Here is a 21,807-nt window from a genome sequence, read left to right as displayed (position 1 = left end):
GCCTTGTACTGATACTCATTAGAGTTCAAAATGTTTGGCTCTGACTGAAATTTTTAAACTTATTGGCCTTGTTTTCCCCGCAAAATACTGTTGACCCAGCACTATTTTACCACCTTGTTAAAATTGTTACATACCTACAGGTCGGGCCACGCTTCTTAGTGTTTTTTTTCTCGTCTAGCGTTAATGGACCGAGTTTATCAGAAAGGTATCAACCCACATTTTTGAAAATATGAGCCTTCTGCAGGAATATAACTTCAAACCTCTCTTTCTCAGTTTCTACTGAATGTGGGCTAGTTCCTTTGTGATGAACTAGGTCCAAAGATACGCCAGGTATGCAAAAAACAATAAACTCTGCTGTATTGAATCTGGTGCTTGTTGACTGAAAATACTTTTTTCGCCAGAGGCTAGTGCATTGCTACTTGTCTTTTGAGTTCATCTTTGGCCTTTAATGTTCGTATTATTAAATTACAGATCTAGCTCTTGTGGTTGCAGCTGCTAGCCGTAACTGTTCCAATGTTGCTGGTGCATTTATGTGTTCCTATGTTGATCATTATGCTTCGACCTACGGTGATAGGGGTTGGGGCTGCGGTTATCGGTGAGCATTTTCAGAGATTTTCTTTTTTGAACTGGTGTATTGATCCTATTTTGAAAGTTGCATCCTTTAAAGTGGTTGTGATCTGGCTGCTCTTACTGGGCCACCAGCGAAAAACTTGTGCTTGAAGTCATGGGTCCAGATGCTTCGCAATATATCGCTGACCAAAAAGACCAAGATGACCATGTATCTCCAAAATGCCTGATTTTCAGGAAAGTCTAAAAATCGTTTTCCCTTTCCATTTAAAGTAACCAGGGCCAAAAACCGGCGATGACATGCGTTTATAGTATTTGTGAAGAGAATAATATTCTCTTACATCTTTTTTCAACTTACTTTTAATTTTTTCTGCCTCTCTTCCCTTTCCTTCCTCTTTCTCTTCTCATTTTCTCCTTTTTTCTCGGTTTACATGGTAAAATGATATATAATATACAGGGTGATCCAAAAGTCCCCCCCCTTTTTAACTCTATACTTAATTGAGGTAAAGGTTAGAAACTCGGGGGACGTTCTGAAGTCACAGGGAGCTACTTCTGAGTCCCCTTAACATTTTCAGGGAGGTCTCGGGGGGGGGGGGGGGGAGGGGGGGTCCAGCGGATCCCAACTTTTTTTCTAAAGGGAAGACCCTCCTTGTGATATCTCGTCCAAAAGAATATACAAAAAGAAAACTTTTTGCCCAAACCCGAAGTTAATATCTCAATTTAATTCAAAGATTGTCAAAGTTTTTTGTACCCAAGGTTTTGCACTAGTTTTGTACCCAAATGTACTGCAAAGAAATAGTTTTGTACTCATCATGTAAAGTACATAAACTTAAAACGTAGGAGGAGGGGCTGGAGAAATTAAGCCCCCCCCCCCTCCCCCCACTTCTCAAATTCCACTGTTTCTTATCGACAAAGTTCTGTACTAGTTTTGTACCGAAATGTACCGTTTTAAAAAAAATTTGCACCCTCACGATAAGAGGGCTACTTTGGGGGGGGGGGGGGGGAATACTTTCAAAAAAACGGACCTAGGTACTCGAAAATCCTCAGAATGTATGGGTGGATTTCAGGTAATGGGAGAAAATGGTTCTGAAAAAAAAGTTGAAAATTGATTTGGCTATACCAAGCTAAAGACTACTTTTCTGTTATCTTAGAGCTCCATACTATAGCATTTAATTTGGTGCATCGCAATATCTTTACGATTATTTTTCTTGTCCAAGCCTGACATGTCAGTTTGGTTTGAACATGTCAGGTTTGGTGACATCATCAAACCTGAAATTTTGCTGCTATTAGTTTTTCCTGCCAATTTACAGCAACAAAATCAAACGAATCATTGAGGTTAGGTCGAGAGGCCACCTGTAGATATAAGAAAAAAATATTTATATAATATTTGCTAACATATTCCACCAAAAGTTTTGATGGTAAACAGCGTCACCAAACTGACATTGAATAAGTGAGACACTCCAAAAACCATGGAAAAAACTGAAATCATGCTGAAATTGGAAGAGATATGTGGACTTATCAAGTAAACGTCTGTTCGTTCTCCTTTTTTGCACTCAGTCATACCTTAATTCGCATACTAAGCGGTATCTCTTGAGTGGCCACAAACCAAAACGCATAGCGTCACCGAACTGACATAATATTGAGTTTTACGCTTCTAGTCTCAAATTAAATTGAATAATATAGTTTTCTGGTGTCTCAATGTATATTATATCAAACAATATACATTCAAGACTTTAAAAAAAATGTACAAAGGTGGCAAAAAGTCCTGGTTTATTTATATAACGATTTGATACATTGACTACCTCCGAGGCACACATCACCAAACTGACATTTTCACTGTTTAGCACGTTGAAAAAAAAGTTTAGAGTTTTTCAAATCTCCTGAGGAATTTTTGCGTGGTTGGTGTGACCTGCTTCTATGCAAAAAACTAAATATTGAGAGAAAATATTATAGTTGAAAGTTTTGAGCAACCAGTTACACGTCTTTTCCATATTTTGTCCCATTAGCTGAAATCCACCCGTATACTACGCGTTTGGTACCGAAATGTACCGTCGAAGAAACCGCACTTTTTTTACCCGAAGGCTCCCTGGAGGGGGGTCCCCCGCCCCGTGACAGTATTGATCACGCCGTTTCTGTGTCATGGGTGCTCAAATCAGACTGTTTCTTTACTTCTTTTACTAGTCCTAGGTTAGTACCGAAATGTACCGTTCACGAAAAGTTGTTTACCCTCATGATAAGGGGGCTACCAGGGGGGGGGGGGGTGTCAAAAGTTGGGGAAGGGCTGGAGAAACATTTTTGAAAAACGGATCTAGGTACTCGAAAACCCTCAGAATGTATACCAAGAGTTTTGTACCGAAATGTACCGTCGAAAAAAACCGCACTTTTTTTTATATTAATGTAATATGGAGAATGTAAAATCCGGGAATGGGGGAGGCAGGACAGAAGAGACCTTTCGTCGGGAATGTTTGGATAAGAATAAGTTATTTACCTGCATTGATCTGTTAACTTTACTAATGTTGATTTTTCTTTATTCCTTCCTTCAAATTGTTCGTCCTTTTCAAAGTCAATCAGTGTCAGCATGCTCTGTAAAATAGGAATCAAATGTTAGAATCGCTATTTGTGCTCACTGGGTCATCTGATCATAATGGCTAGCAGAAAGGACGGCGCTGTGATTCGAGGGGTAAAGGTAGCACACAATTGCGGCATTTAATTTAGTGCTGTCACAGGCAAAACAGCAGCTGGTCGCAACACTGAACGTGATGAATTATTATTCTTAGGAGTCCTGCAAATGTTCCTGTACAAAAAATACCTTGATAGATATTGGTAATACTAACTAAATCCCTACTTTATTTTTTATTTTTATCTTGGTATTTGTGAGATGAACGCCAATAAAACGCATTATGAAGGGGGGAGGGGGGTGTCTCAAAGACATGGAAAATATTCTCCAAGCTCCATAAAATAGCAATCACCCGTTGAAATTGCAGATAAGGCCGCCTGACCGTAAGCAGCGACGACGTATTCGTGAAGGAAGGGTAGTGCGCAACTGCGAAATTCAAGAGACAAAGTGTCGTCACAGTCACAGTGGCGCTTTTCGGCAGCTGATTTTTCCGGATTATCATTCCCAAGGGTCTTACGAATGTCCCCATACAACAGAAAGCTTGACACTAGTTGCACTTTTTTTTAAATTTTTACTTAAACTCTCTTTTTTAGTATCTTTGAGATAGGTGCCCTTGAACGGTCATTACGACTGTGAAAAATAATATAAAAAATACTTATATTAGTGAAAAATGTTCTTCAAACTCTGCAGATTAACAATCAATCGTTGATTTTTACATTCGTGGAAGTTGTGATGGACTAGATGAGGTAAAAAGAATTTTATGTAACTTGGTTGGCATTAGGAATTCGCGTAATACCCATGTTTGGGATGATGTGACGGGTAAATAGAAATGATTTGGCCCAAACTAGTGCCATATCCTTTAAATATAACCCTTAAAGATCTCTTTTCAGCCGCCAAACATGGGATTGGCCGAAATGGCCTATGTCCGACCTTTACCATTGACTCATTCCATAGTGCGCCGTAGGATGGTGTGCGGATCTCCCGGTGCTACCTGATTATTTTCGGTCTCGGTTTTTCTGAGGGAAACTCTAAAAAACTTTATTTTCTTTTTCTCTTCCTAAGAAGGGTATACGACTGTTACTTTTACTTTGCCCAGTTTTTTATCATGTATTTTCTAGAAGTCCTTTTCTTTGGTTTATTGTTCAGTCTAGCGTTCATTAAGCTAAACTAGCTCTTATTGGGTTCCCCTGTCCCCTCGCTATTTTCTCTCCACAGCCACTCCTACTGGTACCCAATAGTGTTTTAATTTTCTCCCTCTCTCTATCTCCTGCTGGTTCCCAGCAGCGTTTATTCGCTTTTTTCTCTTCGCCACTCCTACTGGTATCCAGTAGTGCTCTCACCTCTTTCCCTCTCGCCTTTCCTGCTAGTTCCCAGCAGCGTTTCTCTCTTTCTCTCCTATTGGTTTCGAGTAGCGTGTTTTGTCTCCCTCTCTCATACTGCCTTCCAGTAGCGCCCTGTCTCTCTCTCTCTCCTACTGGCTCCCAATAGTGTTCTGTCTCTATCTCTCCGACTGGTTCCCAGTAGCGATTTTTCCCACTGAATTCCAGTGGCGTAGTGTAGTAATCAGGGCATTAGTTTTTCTCGATTTCAATAGTCGCGCTCAGTTTTGTCGCTGGTTTTAAGGCTCTTCTAGCCATCAGTCCACGACGCATCTTGGCCCTCTGCCTCACCCGTAAAACTATTGTTCAAAAATTCAAATTGTTCTTTTCTATGAGTTTTTTTCTAGTCGTTTTCGCTTCAAAATTTAGGGAACCCAGATTCGCTCTGTAGCCGGCCCCGTGCAGCCTGGTAGTCTCACATTTACAACTCATACATTCCACTCTTTTAATTCTCTTAATAACTTTCTTATTTATTTTTTTTTTTATTAGAGTATCTTGTCCTGCCAGACAGCGAGAAAATTGGTATCTGGAAGTATTTTGACACGAAAAAAACGCATTTAATGTCAGATTTTTGAGAAACCTGAATTTTTCCTGACGGCGACCGATTGAAGTTCAGAATGGCCGAAAATTGTTTTTGTTTTTAAAAATATATCTTCAAAGTTAATGTCATGCTGAAAAACTCCTAGATTCCAAGTTTCAGACAAATCCATAATAGAAAACCGAGGTACCAATTTCGGCCGTTTTGAACTATAATCTTTTTCGAAAACTTCAGTTTTGACGCCATCTGACGCCAAATGGATTTTTTTCGTGTCAATATACGTCCATACACTGATTTCCTCGCAAATCCATCGACGAACAACCGGTTTCAAATTTCTGTTATCTTGAACTTTAACCAGTAGCTATTTTGAAACAGTTTGAGGTATTGACTTCGGGTTGGCGCGAAAAGTTTTCTCTCTTTATGCTCTCTCGAGCCACAAGCGGTTGCTGGCGGCAAGAAACTTACTGTTCTTTTTAACGGTTCATCGGAAAAACTTGAACTAGGTCTTGTTTTGAAGCCTAGAGGTTCTTCTGTTTTGAAAAAAAAAATTTGAAAATTTTTGGAAAATTTTGAATTTTCAAATTTGAATTTTTCCACAAGGGCATTTTTTAAAATTTTGATTTTCTTTGTAGGTGATCCTTACATAATCTGAAAGCATTTCCCAAAGTTTCATTGTGGGCCGCCAAGCGGCTCCTGAGTTATAGCAATAAACGTACCGTAATCCTACTTAAAATGCATATGATGATACTATGATGTATGTATTATGTATATATATATATATATATATATATATATATATATATATATATATATATATAATGCATAAGCCATGCATAGTAGGGACACATTCCCTTGACATGGCTGTTAATAGTGAATAGGCTCCAAATAGTGGGAATAGGATGTTGTCATGGATGCTCATTGTTTAGTATCACCTTTTGTAAAGTAGATATTTAAAACATCCGAGGGAGGGGGGGGGGGAGTGGGATGCCTGCTCGCTCTCCACATGGAACATTTTTTCCCTGCCTCAACAGCAAATTTTTGCAAGGTTTTTTTTGTTTCCTCTTCTTCTCTCTTTTTCCCTCAGTGAAATTCAGAAAAATGAAGGAAAAAGAAGAAATTATATCTAGCTATGAGTACTACTTAGAAGATTAGCAGAAGTAATATTACTAATGCTAATTTTGTCTTTATTATACATACTTCTTTTAATCTTGGTTGATCTAACTGCTTAATTCTTCTTTTTCCTTCATGTTTCTGAATTTCACTGGGGGAAAAGAGAGAAGAAGAGGAAACAAAAAAAACCTTGCAAAAATTTGCTGTTGAGGCAGGGCAAAAATGTTCCATGTGGAGAGCGAGCAGGCATCTCGCTCCCCCCCCCCCCCCCCCCCTGGATGTTAAATATCTATTTTACAAAAGGTGATACTAAACAATGAGCATCCATGAAAACATCCTATTCCCACTATTTAGAGCCCATTAACACTATCAACAGCCATGTCAAGGGAATCTGTCCCTACTATGCATGGCTTATGCATGGCTTATATACATATATATAGTAGGTGGTTGAATTCAAATAAGGGTCAAATTCCAGGTTCAATTTCCTCCCAAAATTATTTTTGTGAATTTTTGGGCAAACCAAACTTTATTTTGACTCTCATTAGGTGTAGACTTAGGAAATATAGCTCGTCAAGCTTAATAGTTATGCTTAAGCCCGAATTTTCACCATCACGTGTATCACTTCCCAAAATTTGCTCTAATTTTGCCTGATTTCCCAAATTTTCATCTCAGAGGTGACATATAATACTTTTAATTGAAAATTGAACGCAATTGTCATAAAAGCATCGTCGAGCACTAAATTAAAGCATAATTGAAAACATGTAACCCTTTCATATCTTACAGAACCAAAAAAATTCATCCGTCATGAAAGATATCTGGAGCTTATTCTGCTTATCTTTTAGACAGTTCTGTCTGTTTATCAAAATGCCTACTGTTTTCCTTTAACACGAGAAGAAGCTTTTATTTCTTGGAATATTGCAATACAAAATTGATCAAAAACATCGAATTTTAAAATTTCAAGTGGGCGTGTACCTGCTGAAGTGGAGGTAAAGCCAGGAAAAGTTTGAGGAATTGCATTAACATATCAATTACACCGGTCAACTTTTTTTTTCTTTTTTTTTTATTTTCCGAAGATTTGACAATGGTTTCGGAGTAGATTTTTGGCGATGATTCCAAAGATCACCTCCATTTACCTGTATCAGTGCGACTTATCCCGAGAAAGTTCGGAATTTTTCCGGAGAAATCGGAATTTCCCTTAAAAATCTAGCTTTTCCAGCAGAGTCTATCTTCCGGGAGAATCTGTGCACGATGGAAAAAACCTAGGAATTTTTCGATTTCGTAGCCTAAGATACATAAGAAACCATGTATTGCACCTCTAGTAAAATTTCCTTTCTTTTCCTGATGCCAAGGTTTTCCAGTCCAGTTTCATTAAAATCAATTAATTAGTTACTGAAATAGCATTTTAGGCAACGTCCGCCATCTTGGTTTTCGAATTCTGAAAATTCGACTGAAATTTCGAGTTTCCCATTCAAAATTACCCCCGGGTACCAAGTTTCGCGTAAATCGATTGATTGGACGCTGAGATAGCATTTTAGGCAACGTCCGCCATCTTGGATTTTCGAATTTTGAAAATTCGACTAAAAATTCGAGTTTCCCATTCAACAATACCTCCGGATACCAAGTTTCGCGTAAATCGATTGATTAGACGCTGAGATAGCATTTTAGGTCATGTCCGCCATCTTGGATTTTCGAATTTCGAAAATTCTACTAAAAATTCAAGTTTCCCATTGAAAAGTACCATCGTGTATCAAGGTTCACTTAAATCGGTCGAAAAGAGCGCCTACAAGGCCTAAACAAACAAGCCTCAATTGATTAGGCGCTGCGATAGCATTTTAGGCAATGTCCGCCATCTTGGATTTTCGAATTTTCAAAATTCGACTAAAAATTCGAGTTCCCCAATGAATAATACCCCTGGCCACTGAGTTTCACTTTAATCGGTAGGAAAGAGAGCCTACAGGGCTTAAATAAGCAAGTCTCAGTTGTATCAGTTTTCCACTCTGTCCCACTAAACTGGGAAATGGGACAGGATGGAAACATATGGGACAGGATGGAACGGGACAGGATGGAATAAGCAGTTTTTTAAGCTTATCTCTAACAGTAAAGACAATTTTGGTGTTTTTTTTACGGAATATTTAGTAGCACATCCTAGAGGATCGGAATAAGAGAAAATTTTCCCTAACACACACTTCAAAAGTATTTTACAAGCTGATATTAGTGTGTGTGTGTATGCTTGACGCCTTGTTAGTTATCATGTATAGCATTCTGTTTGGCATCATTAATGGCGTTAATCTTGCACAAAAATTTGCGAATTTCAGAATTTTTGCCATCTACGACGTGTGAACTAATCAATCAAAACAAAAAAAGTCGTTTTTGGATAAACCTCAATATTACGGCAATCATTTAGAGCTTATTACATCGTTGCCATGTCTCTCCTGACTGTTGCTGACTTTTGCTCGGGACAATGATTCTAGCTCGTGAAAAAGTTATTGATGGAGCAAAAAATAAAATGACATATTTTATTTCTCAAATTCAAAAGCATTACCTATTATCTCCGATGAAGTTCTTAAATAATCACTCTAGTTATGCTGCAACATCGATTTAAAGTCAAGAACCAGGCATGGAGGACACGCAAATTTGGGACAAATGTAGGCAATTTGCACGTTCAAAGTTCTCCTAAATTTTTATTTCAGCCCAAATAAAGTGGGAAATAGCATGTAATAGTCAACAATAGTGTGGAAAATGAGAAAAAAATTTTATCTGCCCATGTTTCTCAGATTATGACGATTAAAACAGCTGGGGACACCAGATTAGACGCTTATTTGAACTCACCCAGGTACATATGATGCATTTTAAGTAGGATTACGGTGCGTTTATTACTATTACTCCAAAACCGCTTGGCGGCCCACAATGAAACTTTGGGAAATGCTTGAAGATTATGTAAGGATCACCTACAAAGAAAATAAAATTTTTTAAAAATGCTCTTTTTGAAAAATTCAAATTTGAAAATTCAAAATTTTCCAAAAATTTTCAAATTTTTTTTCAATTTTCTTTTTTAAAAAAAGCAGAACCTCTAGGCTTCAAAACAAGACCTAGTTCAAGTTTTTCCGATGAACCGTTAAAAAGTAACAGCCATTCAAAGTTTTATCGTTCATAAAAAAAACTCAATTTTTTCCAAACTTTGAAATTCCGTATAAAATTAACGGAGCGACCAAATGACCTAAAATTTGGGGAATATTTCTGTTTCAATAGGAACTTGCAGTACACCAAGTTTGAACATGATCCGAGGGGTCAAGGTTCAAAATCTTGTTGAGTTGACATGGAATGACCCTGTTCTTAATTCTCTAAGCTTTTCAATCAGAATGCGATACAGATGTATGTAGGATATGAAACATCCACACAGAACTTACTTAACCTCAAACGAGAAATCGTGATGTCAACAACGGCGGCGTGGCGGTAGTTGTCTCTGGGCGGTAGTAAGCAGGTTTGCTTCGTCGCCGCTATCTTCCCGTTCTATGATGCGTAGATTAGAATATTCACGGCGGTCGGTTCAAACACGTTTTCAAGGACCCCTAAAAAGGAAGCGTTATATCTCCGCGGAGACAATTTTTCGTGAAATTTTAACGAGCGCATCGTTCTTCTCGTACCGAAAACTGTTAGATTCGACTATTTGTAGGCAAATCCCTCCCAAGCTTAACTGACTCATTGTGCTTGTGTGTGAGCTCTTCCTCTCTGTATTGAGACTTTCGGCTTTATGCTGATTTTTAACGCCTGTTGGCAAACAAATTTCAACAAAATATGAATGTTGTCTACTAGGGAGGTGATTCCAACATTTTTGACAGTTAGTAAGTCCAAGTCCGAGCGAAATTTGTCCCAGTTTATTAAATTAGAGCACATAGCTGGAGGGCTTTCTGCTAGAACTGTGTTGGTAAATGTGGACCTTAAAATTGTCGCATGTATACTTACTGATGGTGGCAAAATGCCATTTGAAGTTATATCCATGAGGTTTTAATTTTTAAAACCAAAAAAGTTAATGAGATCTGGCTGATGTTTTGGGTCATGAGGGATATTTCTCGGTTTACTGGGGGCGGCATAATTGCCACTCGCCAGATTAACTGCCTCAAAGAGAGATGCGCCTTTTGGATATGTGATGCTGGAGGCACATCAGGGATTTTTGGCTTTCCAATCACCTCTCACTAAATATGTGGGACCTGCTTCACCCAGAAAACTAGTATTATCTGTGGTAGAACGGATGTTGCTAGTGGCAGTATACAGAGAAGCTACATTAAAGTCGTCAATATCCGTGTGAAAATTGATAACGTCCTTTTGGAATGCCGGCGACTCAATTGAATAGTTTAATCAGGTTACGCTTAACGTTCACTTTAATTAGAAGAGAGGTCCCACCTTGGTGTTTGTTTACTGGGTGTAGTGTATTATACGTTCTGTACCCTACAAAATACCTTGTAAAATCGTTTCTGGTGAAGCAGGTTGCTGACAGGAGGGCTATATATCCAATTATCCACTTTGAAACCTCTTACAGGATTGCCAGCGACCGGGAAAACCGGGAAAAGTCAGGGGAAAAAAATCAACCGGGAAAAGTTAGGGAAAGTCAGAGAATTTTGGTGTTGGTCAGGGATTTTTCTGATTTTTCGTGGAATTAGGCGCGGGCGGTCTCGGGCTCGCGTTGCGGGATCAACTGACTACTGCGTTCGATTGCGGAGGATGGTGGCGCTCTCGCTCGGCTTCGCGAGGAACTACCGGCATTCCGACATTCCGACCATCGCGTCGCGTCGTACCTGCGCGCGCGTGTGAGGGTGTGTGTGTGCGCATGTGTTTACGTTTGTTCACATAACCTCTCCAATGCAGTTTTTCAGGATCTCTAATAACAATTTATTTTTTTGTAAGAAAGTCACTTAGTCATTTTACTTAAAATTTTTGTTAACAATATTATTAAATTATAAAGCACATTCAGTAAAATTGTCTTCATGCCACTAGCATTTCTTTGCCTTGAAAGGGATGGAATGCCAAAGGAAATTCTGAATCACTGATTCTGAAAAGTGTCCTTCCTGCACCTTAATCCTTCATTGCTGCTCGTGATAATTGGAAAACATCTCCTGAAACCTCAAGGTCCAATCTTAATCGCCAAAAATATTTTTTGAAATACACCCTAACCAAGCAGTTTTCTGTACCTAGCCCTTGCGTTGCAAATGTGCATGTTAACTAACTGCTAAAAATTTAAGTAGTCGAAAATAGCTCTCATTTCCACTTTAACAGACTGCGTCAGATCCATACTTAAAAGTCAGGGAAAAATATTGGAAAGTCAGGGAATGGTCAGGGAATGGAAAAAAATAATTTGGCTGGCAACCCTGCTCTTAGCATGACATTGAATTCCTCGGTCTTCACCCAAGTCAGGTCATGCTTCATGCTGGTGCTTGAAAATTCGTGCGATTTGCGTGAAAGAATTTCTGGGGTCTCTGCCAGGGTGTTCACGATTAAATGGACGACTTTACGTAACCCATTAGAGAGTATAATCTGGAAAATATCAGAAAAGCCGATGTTATCATGAAAATCGGTTATGGATCAGGAAATCATGAGTGCTTCAAGCATGTTTCAAACATTTGACTCATTTTGTTAAGTATGTTTACTTTTTAAATCAAACGAGTATAAATTTCTACGCGAGGAAAATCAGGAAATCTTGTCTGAATTATCAGAAAAATCCAAAATTAAATTTTAGTAGACACCGCTACTAGAATCAATAATGCATGACCAATATTAAAATTATAACTGCTTACCTACCCTTGACGAAAACCATTATTTGTTGATATGTTGCAGAAATACTCAAATGATTTTATCGTCTCTTCTTCAACACACTGGTTACAACGATAGAATCAATCAATTGTGGCATGTTGCCAGAAACCTTGCTTGTAAAGAGCATTCTGTACCGCGATCTGGAATGCCTTCCGTATCTCATTTGCAGAAACATGTAGAATGGGCTTGGAGAGAAGGTTTTGATTTGCAAGGTGCAGAACAATTAGGAGCCCGTGTATTCAACACACGGAAGTGGATTGGAGCCACTGAAGTCACTACCATTCTGTCATCGCTCAAAATAAGGTTGTAGACCTTTTTTCAGTACCAAAAATTTCAATTTTTTCTAGACATTCGAGTAGCTTGATACTGTGAGAATGTAAACATTGTTATTTCACATCACGCGTAGTATAAGTATATTTTTCAAATGAAACTACACAACTTTCTACTGCGGACTTAATCTCTTAATGATGTCAACGTAGTAGAGCTTAGGCAATACCTGAACATAGTTTTTTTTTTTTTTGGCATTTTTGAATTCTCGCTAGAGATTTTAGAAGTGAGAAAATAAGTGACGCGCTAACTTCTGTCAATAGCCCTGTGGGTGGGTTGTTCAGATTTTTTATTTTTCCACTAGGCAATACAAAACTACAGTAAAATTAAGGTATGCATTTAATCAGCTTTGTCAATTGTCTTCTTTATTGCACCCATGTCAGATCGAATCAACGATAAGATCGGAGCACCTCTGCTCATTGGTCCATAGGGCGGGTCGTAAAAAGGCTTTTTGTTTTGTTTTGACCGTAATAGCAAAAAATCTGTGTCAAACATGGTAAAACTCATATGTGGTAAGTTTCAGCCCTCTACGCCACCCCTAACATAAAGTCCCGGGCACTTAAAAGGATGAAACTCAAAATATACATTTTTTGTAAAATTTAAACTGCTATCCTGATGGAACTTAGCAAGTTAGGGCCCTTAGCCTTAGGGCGAAAATTTCAACCGTTTTGACGTGCAACGAAGGGAATAAGTTCAAAACGACGATTGTCGGCGCTTAAAACATCCCTTTTTGCTACCCCGTGGCGGAAATTTTGAATACGTACGAATTTCGAAAATTTGACACTCTAGCCTATGAGAAATCGACGAGTTGCGACCCTAAGGGCAATCATTTTGTCGGTTTTAACGTACCTTAAAGCTTTTTGCCTCCAATCACAAGTTGAAACCGCGCGAACGTCACACGCGTCGGAGCCCGCGTCGATGCTCCCGGCCGCGCAACCGCCGCGCTGTTGCCATCGTAGCTCTATTATTAGTACCGCGCCGCGCGCCGTCCGTGGCTCTATCTTACACACGTTCAACGCTCACTCGGGCCTGCGATCTTTCTCTTCTCCTATCACCCTCGAGCTCTTACAGTAATGTTAGTCTGTGTTTCATTATTCAATGAGTTTCCCTTCCCTTTTTCCATTTAAGATGAATTTTGCAACTTATGTTTAAAATGTGTAACATTCGAGCACCCTCTTCTTCAACGAATGTATTTTTCTTCTCGAAATAAACATTCATTGCAAAAAAATTTCTCGGACCAATTTTAGTGTATTCTCATAGGCTGAAAATATTGAGGGAAAAAGAGCGGGCACAAATGAAGGAAATATGGAAAACCCTTTTTGACGGTGAAAGAATGAACACCGCATGACGTCAAAACGTCAGGATTGTCCGTGACAAGCATGTACCTACGCGTACAACTCGGGTACATGTTGGCTATGGGCTGAACCCAGTTGTGTCAAATCACCATAAATCGCTTGTAAATAAGCCTCAAAATCAGCGTAAATTACATAATTGTGTCAGATTTCTTTGTTTTAATTCTCGAATCATAGATGTTTCTCGAACGAAAAAGAGCCTGAGATCGCCTCGTTGGCCGCCGCCAAGCTCTAGTATCCTGTGTTCGGTGAAATCCTCTGATGAATATTTATTTGTGAAGCACTTCTTGCTTATAAACACCTGACGTTTACATTTTTTCAATTGATTTCGGACCAGTTTCACAAAGTTACTAATCCAAGAATAATGGTAACTAAGAGGTGTTGGTGGGGAGAGATGGTGGTAAATCGGTGTCATCTGCCCTTTCCGGGTCTGCAACTTGAATGGAGTAAACTGTGTATTTTTCTTGTTGGTGACTGTTCTTTCACGGACCCCAAAAACTTAAACTTATACATTGTTTCTTGCGTCGAATTTGACATTGTCATCTGCGCTTGTGGGGTATGGCATGCCCAAGAAATCGTACTTATTTTCAAATTTGTGTATTTTGATGGGTGATGTTCATCCTCCGCAGCACCGCGCGGGAGGAATTCTCCAAAAACTGTATACAGGGAACAATCATTGTCCTAGCCAGTCTTGACATTCACAACTGTTGGTACGGAACAGTACCTTAACGTAAGTATTTCTGCTCTGCACAATGAACAATTTTGGTTTATTCTTAGCTCCATACCCTGCATCTTGTTCAATACCCAACCAGAGCTGTTCATTTGGAAATCGAAGAATTCTTTGTTCATCTTTTCTCTGAAAGTACAGTAAAAATTCTCAAGATTGAGTACACCGGTGTGTTTATAGTTATAAATTTCTTCAATTCCATTCCTTCATCTTTCGAATCCTCCGGTTTTTCATACAGTAAAACCTCGATTTATTGGATTTCACGGGACCGGAGACCAAATCCGTTAAATCGCGGAATCCGTTAATTCAAATTAGCGGATTTTGGCGAAAATCGACAAAAATCCGTAGAATCGAGTTTTTTCCGGAAAAATTCTAAAAATCTCTATTTTCCCTTTTGGAAGTTTTCCTTTGGAAAAAACGTGAATTGTTTCGGATTGTAACTGTAGTGGCGAGGGTGTTTAATTGTCTTACTTTTTGCCGTGTCTGACAAATCATTTGAATTCTCCGGTAAAAAAGGACCTCTACCGTTTTTTTTCTACCTGTACAAAAAAATGAGGCTCAGGTTGAAAGACGGAATAAATAGGTTTCACCGACAGAAGATGAACTAAGTCGAATTTTGGAAGAGAGCAAAGAAGCTGCCCAATTCTTACCCAATGTTTTTTACGCTGCTCCCTCCCTTACTTCTTCCCCGTACAAATGCAAGTTTCCTTTTTGATGGTGAAACCTATTTATTTTGTACTGCTACACTAGTGTATTTGACTATAGTCAGGAAAAACTTACGATTAGGGCACAGTTTTTGTTAAAAATGAAAATACTAGAATTTGGTCCAATTCTTTGGCTTTAATAGTAATAGGTACGTAAAAGCAAAACGAAACAAGAGAAAAATGCCGTGACACAGTGAAAAAGAATAAGAATGCATAGTAATTTATTTTAGAGCAAAGAATGAATCTATTGAAGATTGCTTCAAGGTACACTCCTCCACTTTGGCACGAATGCAGTGATTCTCAACCTGGAACAGACATCTCATTGTCTCATCACTCGCACCAGTTTGAGAGAGAAACGTCTTCATGGTCTCGACGGCGTTGAATACCTCCGATTTTCGGATGGGAGGAATGTCGACGTCCGCTCCATCTGCGGCACAATCGTCATCCACGCTACCATCTACGTCTTCTCGCGCTATATCGTCAAGATTTTGCAACCCCGTCAAGATGATTTCGTCATCGGCGGTGCAATAATCTTCGAAATCGCCCACTGATTCTCCAAGAAAGTCGCTAACTTTCTGCCACTCCTCTGGTTCATTACAAGTTTCCGTTTCATTAGCGGTTTCTTCCTCACAATCAGTTGTTTCCATAGCTTCATCATTGGTCTCATTTGATTCCGGGCTCTTCCTCTTGTTTTTCCTCTTGTCTTCTGGACACCCCTTTCCAATGCCAGCTTTTTTGAAGCAGTTCATAATGGTCCCTGTTGACACTTCCGACCAGCTTGCCTGTGAAAGAAAAGAAAAAGAAAAAAGTTGGAGGTTGTTGAGTAATGGGTATTAGAGCGAATGAAGTTAATGTTTTTCGTGGGGGAGGGGGTGGATACCCCTGGAATATTCAGCCCATAGTAAAATTTATTAGGTTTTCCGTAAAATGAAATTTAGCGCAAAAAAGGTTGGAAATTTACAAAACTGGGAACGCTAAGCTTTTTTCTTATAATATCCAAATGTAACGTAGGTTTAAAAATTATAATAATTCAAATTCTATTTTTTTCTCTTTTTTTAAAGAATATTATTTTGACGTCATTTTTCCCTTATAAATATCCTTAGAAAAATTATTAGGTGAACATTTCCCGTAAATTTTATAACCTTTTAATGATTATGTGATTAATTTGTTCCTGTTTTTTCAAAATAAAATTCCTATTAAGCCCCTTGCCATTGAAGGAGAGGAAAAAAAAGAGAAGAGAGGAGGTATCGGTTTATCTCCTATAAGTTACGTAGTTTTTTTACGTACATAAATACGCACAAGGGTCATTGACATGTATATGCCTCTATATTCGCGCGCGGCGGCACGGCATGAAAGGGAGAAGGACAAGCGGTTATCAAGAATACTCAATTCGGGTTCCACTGCTCACCCCTCCCCTCGAACCGCCCCGACGCGACGCGTGCCAGACTGAGGCCTTGGGGAGGGTCAGGTTTCCGAGAATCGGCGCAGCTCAGCAGTCCCGAGTTCAGTGCTCCCATCGCGAACAGTCGAAATAAACCCCCTTCCCCCGTTTTTCTCCCTCTGGTGCCGTGGCACTGTCGCTCTATTTTTCTATACTATTAGTTTCAATTTTAAAGGTGTAATTTATTTTGAAAATGTACTTAAAAGAAACTTTTTGCATACCTCATTTGCCTATTTTAAAAATTGTTTACCGTATTTACCCATGGATAATACACACCATAAGTTTGGGAAGGTCAAAAAAAGGGGGGGACCCATGAATAGTTAAATGCATTTTTTTTCTCCCTAGTAAGAAGTTGTCTCGTGTTTTATTTCCTTAAGTGTCAACATTTTTCTTAAGGTCAAGGTGTAAAAAAAAAAGAGAAAAACAAATTCGAAAATCTTTTTTTCGACCTACTTATCATTGGCCTCAGAATTTTGCACCCTTGATCATGGCAACCCGATTTTTCAATCGCGAATTTTTTGTTTCTGTCTCTTATCGATGGGTGAATACGGTAGTTAGCAGAAAAGAAAGAGAAAAAAATAGAATACAATGAAAGTTCACTCACCATTAAGAAATGAATCGCTTTGAGGAGGCTAATTTTCATAACTTCTTTTGTGACTTCCTGGTCAATAAGAAATGCCAAGTGCTGTATTAGACGTCTTCTGTAGTACGATTTGAGAACTTTGATGATGCCTTGATCTAACGGTTGAAGTATGGAGGTGGCGTTTGCTGGCAAAAAAACGAGTTCGATGTTCGACAGCGACACATCAGGTGGATGTGCAGGACAGTGGTCTATGAATAATACAATTTTCCGATTTTGAGCACCCATTGTGGCATCAAAAACCCTCAACCATCGAATGAATTCGTTTCCTGTCATCCAGGCTTTTGTCTGAGAGGTGTATTCTACAGGAAGAGTTTTAATATTTTTGAAGCACCGTGGCTTTTGCGATTTTCCGATGACCAGGGGCTTAAGTTTGTGGGAGCCATCTGAATTAAAACATAAAAGCACCGTAACACGTTGTTTGCTCAGTTTTCCTCCATGGCAATTATCTCCCTTCACCACCAAACTTTTATTGGGCAGAAGATTGTAAAACAAACCGAGTTCATCAGCGTTGTACGTATCTTTGGCTGTGTACCTCTGTAAGTGAGTAGGCAGAACCTCCGACTTCCATTTAGCTGCAACACCGCCGTCAACTGCTTCTCTTTCGCCGCAAATCTGTCCAAAGATAATGTTGTGCCGTTTCCGGAAATTAGCTAACCATCCGTTCGATGCCGTAAAATTTGCATATTCTGGCAACTCCGAAAGTCCTGGGATTTTGTCCCGTAACTGAAGTGCTATCAGTTGCAGAAGAGTACCATTCACTGGAATATTGGCCGATCTTTGCTGGTTAAACCATGTTAACAGTTTATCCTCCAGAGTTTGCAAAGGAGATGCTTTGATATGCTTCGTTTTGTTAAAGCCCAATGAAGCAGCGGCCTCGATGTCTTGCCGGTCCTTCAAAATAGTATTCAGTGATGTCGCCGACATCTTTAAGTCATCTTTTGCGATGTCCTTTTGCAGTTTTCTGGTCTTCGCTTTCATCTCATCATATTTATAAATGATCTCTAGCTTTTCCTCCACGCTGTAGGACCGCCGCGTTTTCCTATCACTCATTGTCACTCGACAATCCGATGTTTTTATCACCAACACTCTATAAAAAGCACCAAAACTTCCGATAACAACACGATAACGCACGGCGAGATAAGACAATGCAATCAATGCATCCGACTGTTGTTGTTGTTTGTGTTTTGTTTTGATTGGGATGAACAGGTGATTTATGCAAATCAGCTGTCTAATTAGTACAGTCATTGACCGTTGACCTTGAGTGGCACGCGCGCACGTGTCGCGAGGATGCGGGTGCGCGGAGGGTGCGCATCTTTTGAAAACGATACGCGAGCGAGGGCGAGACATGACGTGAGATCCTACGAATTGGCGGGGAGAAAAAAAAAAAGTGACCAAAAATTACGATCCGTTAAATCAAATCGGGTCGAAATCTCAATCCGTTAATCAGCAAACGTTTTAACATTGATCATATGGGTCCCTCTGAAGGGACCGGAGGATCGATCCGTTAAATCGCGATCCGATAAATCTAGGTCTTACTGTACTTAGCAAATACCATGTGTTAACTTTTAGTGATTCCTCAGCGAGTTCCTCTTTAATATTGTTGAGGACCAGATCTTTAGCAGTGCCCGAATACTCATCTATGTCGAGTATTTCTGGGTGAAGGTTGTTTATGAAATAAGTTTTTAATCTGCTTTGCACAGCAGTTTCGACTTGCACGATGGGAGTTCTCGTGTCAAGCAACTTTCTTATATGCTGTGCGGATTCATCATGCATCTTACCTTTAACATGCGAGGTTTCACAAGTGATACATTAAACTCGACTATCATTGAAGACGGTTGGAATGTTCGACATTATAAGCTCGAGGTTAATACTGTGTGCACGTTTAGAGAAACTCACCAGTAGCGATATACTGTGTATTATTTCCTCTTTTTTTTTTCTTTTTTTTTTTTTTTTTTTGGATGAGAGGAAAAATTCGCTACAGTGCCCCTCTCATGAGGGTCGCCGAAACGCCCCTCATGAAAGGGACCCACCGAATACCGAGACGGCAACGGCCGTCAGCTGGTGAAGAGCCGCCGAAGCGACCCTTAACCGACCCGACCGCTGTGAGATGGAAAAACCCGGTTATGTGGGGTTGGAGCATGCCGTCGTGTTCCGTACCCACTAAACGACCCCTCCAGGCCACACCCCGTGCAAGTGTGGCCCTTTGGGCGCTCTATCCTCCCGTCGGATGTCCCTAAGGCACTCTTCGAATGGCAGTCCCCGGCCGCGGTGAAGCCGGCGCCCCTCAGGCCCACCCTCTTGTGGGAGGGTCCCCCCATCCTCTGGGACCGATCTACCGAAGCCATCATTGAACACGGAGTCAAGGGCGTAGGAGGAGAGCCGAGGCACACCTTGCGGCAACCCCACGGCAGGGCTCTGGAGCCGAGGACTGGACGGCAGGGAGGGCAGACTAGCTACGTCTCGCTCAGCCCTCCAGGCACCCGATCTTATGCGGCCCCAGAAGGGGGCAGCCTACACATGACTCAGCGCGGGTGCGTCGAGCCCGATATCCTCAATTGGATAGCCTGCGGTAGTATTATTTATTCCGTTCAGATAAACTCTGGTCAATACCTACTATTTATAAGCAAGAGGTTTTCTAATTTCGTCAAAACTGAGACTAAAAATCTTTACGTTCGTCAGCGGTAGCAGAGAGAAACTTAAAGCGAATTCGAGTGGAGGCTGAGAGAGAACCGAATCTAGAATCCTTCGTTATTATGGTGTCAGCAGAATATTCAAAATCTTCAAAGAACCGCAGAGAGGGTCAGTTTTGGCGTTGTCGAAAGTATAAAAATTCTTAAGATATAACTAGCTGCTTCAGCTCACTACGCTCGCTTGCGCCGAGGGCTTCGCCCCCCGGACCCCTAGTCACTCGCTCCGAGATTGACTGTTGGCTCGCTGCGAGCCAAATTTTGCTACTACAAGTAATTCAAGGACTTCATCGAATACGATGTTTTTTGTACGCCAATTTCAACCTTTACTTTTTCATGAGACGTAGCCCTCGAGAGTGCAACGTAATAGTCCAGTCAAATTAGAAAAATTAGAGGAAAAAATTCCCGTACAAGCGATTTTTGGCTAAAGTTGCTTGTTAGGGTCTAGAGAGGCACAGGCTAAAAGTCCCCATCGATACCCCTTGTGCCTAGCCCCCCAGCTCCCCCAAAGCCCCCCAAAAAGGCTAAAAAATCGGTTTTTCGGCTATATCTCGAGGACGGTTGGAGATAGCGAGTTGCGTACCATTTGGAGAATGTTCCTCATCAAATTCTGCAAAAAAAAGTTTCTTAAGCTTTTTCTTCCCCAGGCACTCCTTGACCCTCAAAATGGCCGCCGCGTATGGGCGTCATAGCGCGCTTCCTCACTGTACGGTACACATAGGTACGCCTCTAGACCGCGCGGCCGCGCCGCCGAATGTCTCGACCTTCTCACCCCGTCACCCTCTATATATAGCTGAAATTTACATGATATGCAATTATTATGTACTCTTACCTTGTTTGCTATGCAAAATTCTGTTTTCAGTCAGTAAACTTTGATGCTTCAGCAATAGCCTGAGGGCTATTAACAGCCAGAAAGGAAGGACACGTATTTTGATGACACTGTGATCCTAATTATTGCCCGACATATTTGCGTGGTAATTTTTTTTTTTTAATCATTCGCTGGTCGATTCACGGTTTTTAAAAAGAACGTAAATCAAGGTCGTAGGAGGGGGGGGGGGAGAGGACAAAAAAAGGTAGGAAAGGGCGCGCGGTCTGTTAAGGAATGAAAGAACACTTTATTTATGAGTTACAATTTTAGTAGCGGTCAAATAATAAAATGAAGTAATAAATTTGAGTAAAAATTTGAGTGAATTTTTTTTCATTAAATAGAAACGAAGTTTGTCTAATGAATCATTTTGTTTCTTTGCACACATAGACTTAAGAGAATTTTGCTACCGGACTCAGACATGGAATTGAATGTTGAGCCTTTATCCTTAAATGACCCGCAAAATCTTGAATGTCTTCATTTTTTCCTTAAAGTACAGAGTGCCATCTTGCCCTTCCCAAAAATTGCCGAGTTAGTATCACACCCGGAAAATGCATGTAAAAATAGCATCTAATCTTTTAGTTTCGGACGGGCGTTTAGGCTTTTAAAAGAGTAAATTTTTGCTTCAAAGTTTTGTCAACCAGGTTTTAGAAAAAATATTTCCTTATTTTCTAGAGACAACGTACTTAAAATTATTAAAAAATCGACGTCTCCTCCAACAATCACACAATTTTTGGTTGACTCCAAAGATAAGATCAAGGCCGTTTAAACAATCAGTATGGGTGTGCATCTCCATCTGAAATTTCATTTTGAAGACCGATGTTCCTGAATTTTTTTTGTGGAATTTCTATCAGTCTTGTTTTGTTTTCGTCATTAGATGAAAACTTTTCCTGGATTAAAGTTACTTTTGTTTCTTCATTAAAAGCAATTTCCATGACCATTGATTTACCGTACCTTTAGGATCTCTCAGCATTTTTTGTTGACGGTGTGTCACTCGAATAACCGTCTAAAATAATGAGGCAATTTCTACCAAAATTCTGATGGA

At 40.0% G+C, this 21,807-nt stretch overlaps 2 protein-coding genes across 3 annotated transcripts in view; one reads left to right on the top strand and one right to left on the bottom strand.

Annotated features, from left to right (window-relative positions):
- LOC109032812 (zinc finger-containing ubiquitin peptidase 1) overlaps positions 1 to 21,807 on the top strand; it is a 58,487-nt gene that overhangs the window by 9,809 nt on the left and 26,871 nt on the right. Inside the window, exons 5-6 of one of the 2 annotated variants that reach the window (XM_019045110.2) lie at positions 472 to 595; positions 12,041 to 12,319. In XM_019045110.2, the coding sequence (XP_018900655.1) occupies positions 472 to 595; positions 12,041 to 12,319 (403 nt within the window). The remainder of the gene's footprint in view (positions 1 to 471; positions 596 to 12,040; positions 12,320 to 21,807) is intronic. The other variant, XM_072297189.1, reaches the window with a different exon arrangement.
- LOC109032810 (tigger transposable element-derived protein 4) lies at positions 12,326 to 20,410 on the bottom strand. Its single transcript, XM_019045109.2, has 2 exons — positions 17,172 to 20,410; positions 12,326 to 15,908 (listed from the first exon to the last, which is right to left on the bottom strand). The coding sequence occupies exons 1-2, from the start codon at positions 18,555 to 18,557 to the stop codon at positions 15,348 to 15,350; spliced, it is 1,947 nt and encodes a 648-aa protein (XP_018900654.2). The 5' UTR covers positions 18,558 to 20,410; the 3' UTR covers positions 12,326 to 15,347.

Source organism: Bemisia tabaci, chromosome 2 (genome assembly GCF_918797505.1).
Source record: "Bemisia tabaci chromosome 2, PGI_BMITA_v3".
In the NCBI taxonomy this organism is placed as follows: domain Eukaryota; kingdom Metazoa; phylum Arthropoda; class Insecta; order Hemiptera; family Aleyrodidae; genus Bemisia; species Bemisia tabaci.
The sequence above is the reverse complement of the archived record's forward strand: the minus strand, read 5'-3'. Positions and strand labels throughout refer to the sequence as shown.